At 39.2% G+C, this 3610-nt stretch overlaps 1 protein-coding gene across 1 annotated transcript; it reads left to right on the forward strand.

The window, feature by feature from the left end:
• The first annotated feature begins 614 nt into the window (after positions 1 to 614).
• On the forward strand, positions 615 to 3130 carry LOC109008507 (U-box domain-containing protein 9). Its single transcript, XM_018988618.2, has 2 exons — positions 615 to 1149; positions 1797 to 3130. The coding sequence occupies exons 1-2, from the start codon at positions 862 to 864 to the stop codon at positions 2880 to 2882; spliced, it is 1374 nt and encodes a 457-aa protein (XP_018844163.1). The 5' UTR covers positions 615 to 861; the 3' UTR covers positions 2883 to 3130.
• The last annotated feature ends 480 nt before the right edge of the window (positions 3131 to 3610 follow it).

Raw genomic sequence — 3610 nt, forward strand, 5'->3', positions numbered from 1 at the left:
TGAAATTGATACATCTCTCTCTCTCTCTGTGTGCGCGCGTACGAAGCAAGTTTTAGCCACGCGTAGTGCCTGTTGTTTTGGGATTAGATTCCGTGATTGTGTACATCATGGACCTTTATGGGTCCCACCCCACCCTTACTTCATTCTAAACATGTCACTCTCTGTTCCTAATTTTTTCTTTGTCGGTACTTTTTGTTTTACTTAAATTGTTTTTAAAAAAGAAATATTTTAGATAAAAAAAATTTAATAATTTTTTTATTAAATTATAAAATTATTTTTATCAAGAAATCTCATTTTCTCAAATACCACTGCCTTTTAAATTTTATCATTAAAATTTTGACAAATTTAAGTAAAAGAAAATGTAATTGTGTGATTTAAAACTCTTTTAAAATTTGTGTCCAAATAAAATAGTTAGAAAAGAAGATATTTCTTATAGAATCACATGTGCCACATAAGTTCTATACAATTTAATTATTATGTCTCTTATTTTTATTAAACAATAAACCTTGAAATTCGAATGAAATTAGTAAAATACAAGGATATAATTGTATGAAAACAATTTGAAATCTGGATTTCTGAGTGCCCTTTAATTTTAATTGAGTTCATGCATGTTTGACGTGGCAAAGGTTTTCCAAACAATGTCAAAGTGAAACTTGAAGGATAAGTTGCGGAAAGGAAACCTCAAAACCCCATTTTGGTTCATAGATTGTTGCTGAGTACCGAAAAAACAGCTGAGAGAGAGAGAGGAGAATGGAACAGAGCATCCCATTTCCTATCTCATTCTCTGCTTAGCCACCCCGAGAAAACTTTCCATGTGAGCCATATTAACTTTCAACCCACGGCTCTGGTTTTTGTGATCCGATGGAGAACCCGGGAGTTTTTGAATCTGATCCCACGGTGATGGCGAAGGCTACGGAGTTGAAGAGAGAGCTGCAGAGACTGGTGCGGGCTATTGTAGATGACGAGGATTACAGCGTCGAAACCATTGATTGGGCCAAGGAGAAGCTTTGTGCTTTGAAGGAATTGAAGCTGAGGGGGAAGCGGTCGCCCTCGTTGAAGCTCCTCGAGACGCTGTCCTGTCCCGAGGAGTTTCGGTGCCCCTTGTCCAAGGAGTTGATGAGAGATCCTGTTATTGTTGGTACAGGGCAGGTGGGTATAAATCAGAATTTCTTCTTTACTCTGTTTGTTTTCCGAGAAAACTAATGAACTCCTAGTGTTTTATTTTCTTTTCATGTTTATGGGGGTTGAATTGTTTTCAAACAAAATTAACACAAACAGCTAAATTTCAACATTCAAGTTGTTTCTTTTATCTTCTTTTATTTCATCCTGTTTAGTCGGCAACCGAACGGAGGGTATGGTTTTTCTTCTTCATTTTATTTAATTCAAACATATTACTCTTTCTGGGTTCTTCATGGGCCCATTTAAATCCTCGTTTAATTTCTGCATTTTGGATTCTTTGTGTTGCCTTTTTATTGGCTGAGGAACTACTACCGTAAATTTCTATTTCTGGTGACTGTTCGAATTACAAATATGGAAGTACTTTTGTTGTATGTACTTCCGCTGAAAGGGTTTTGACATTTGTACCCCTATCTATACCGTCATCCTCCTGTGTTTTGGCTGTATGAGTTCAGTATCTCATAATGATGAATCTGATCACCCTTCACGGATAAGTACTGAGGAAATCATTATGGAGAATTGATTCATGTATTGGCATCCTTTGTCAATCCCTACTTCAGAGTTAATGTGTTGTTCGGTTTTTGTTAATTTGTTTCAATTTGCTTGTATGCGTTGTGCAGACATATGATAGAGCTTTCATTCAGAAATGGTTAAAAGCAGGCAACCGGACATGCCCTGTAACCCAACATGTTCTCTCGCACACCATTCTTACCCCAAACTACTTGATACGAGGGATGATATCTCAATGGTGCAAGAGCCGGGGTATTGAATTGTCGGATCCTGTTTACCATGTTAGCGAGGAAGCGGTAACAGAATCAGATCGTGAACATTTTCTTTCTTTGCTGGAGAAGATGTCTTCAACACTCTCTGAACAAAAACAAGCGGCCAGGGAGCTTCGGCTGTTGACAAAGAGGATGCCCTCGTTCCGGGCACTCTTTGGAGAGTCTTTCGATGCCATTCCCCAATTGCTCAATCCACTTTCTGAAAGCAGGCTTCAAAATGGTATTCACTCGGATCTCCTAGAAGATGTTATCACAACACTCTTGAATCTCTCAATTCATGACAACAACAAAAAGCTTGTAGCTGAAACCCCAACGGCGATTTCTCTACTTATGGAAGCATTGAGATCAGGAACCATTGAGACAAGGACCAACGCTGCAGCAGCCCTTTTCACTTTGTCAGCTCTTGATTCAAACAAGGTGCTTATTGGAACATCTGGTGCCCTGAAACCACTCATTGACCTATTAGAGGAAGGACATCCGAAAGCTATGAAAGATGTTGCTTCAGCAATCTTTACCCTATGCATGATCAGTGAGAACAAGGCAAGAGCTGTGCGGGATGGTGCAGTGAGAGTGATTCTGAAGAAGATCACGCACCGCATTTTTGTGGATGAGTTGTTATCCATCCTCGCGATGCTCTCAAGTCATCAAAAGGCCATTGAAGAAATGGGAGAACTTGGAGCTGTTCCTTGCTTGCTTAGCATAATTAGAGAGAGTACTTGTGCTCGTAACAAGGAAAATTGCATTGCAATCCTCCACAGTATCTGTTTGAAGGATCGAACCAATTGGAAGGAAATGAGAGAAGAGGAGAACACCCATGGAACTATCTCGGAGCTTGCTGAGAATGGAACTTCAAGAGCCAAGAGGAAGGCTAGCGGCATTCTTGAGAGGCTGAACAGGATTGTTAATATCGTGCATACTTCATGATGAGCTTTGTTGTGCATCACTGCAGAACTCAATTCCCTGTAAATTCTGCGCCTATTTCCAGCTCTCATGATCTCCAATGCACCCCCCCAGGCCTAATTTGTGGTCATTCTCAATTCCCTTTTGTACATTCTTGTTCTCTCCGGAGATTTTATTTCAGGTTCAAGAGTTGGTTACCGTGGTTCTGCCATATATGTGAATAATACAAAAGAAGCTTTATGATATATATAATCGTCTTTTTCTTTTGTTTAGGTTGTGCTTTCTCTTGTTTGTCTTGTTTTGCCCTTTCTTCTTCCTTTTCTGGTCATGGTGACTCCAAATAGTTCATTTGGTACATGTTTTGATCTCCCTTTCCAACCCACCCTAGAAAAGTCCAAGAACAGAGCATACGATTCACCACTTGGGTGGTTGTAATTTTTGTTGGGTACTCTTTCTTTTCTTTTCTCTTCTTTTTTTTTTCTCATGACAATTTATGTTAATTCTTGCAGCCCTACCACCTCCACTTGCAGCTTCAACAGTTGAGATTCCTCTTTTTCTCACGTATGGGTCCCATTTGTGTGAAATTGAGAGGTGTAAAAGCAATATAATAATGGTGGATGTAGAAATAAAACATCCCTAGCCTACTCTATAGATTATTAATCCACTTTTTTTTTTTCAATCTGAACTTCTGAAACTATGGTGGTTGATGACGTGATAAAAGAGCGACCGATTGTCGGTAAAGACTAAAAAAA

The sequence above is a fragment of the Juglans regia genome, unplaced genomic scaffold, assembly GCF_001411555.2.
Source record: "Juglans regia cultivar Chandler unplaced genomic scaffold, Walnut 2.0 Scaffold_151, whole genome shotgun sequence".
NCBI classification, from domain to species: domain Eukaryota; kingdom Viridiplantae; phylum Streptophyta; class Magnoliopsida; order Fagales; family Juglandaceae; genus Juglans; species Juglans regia.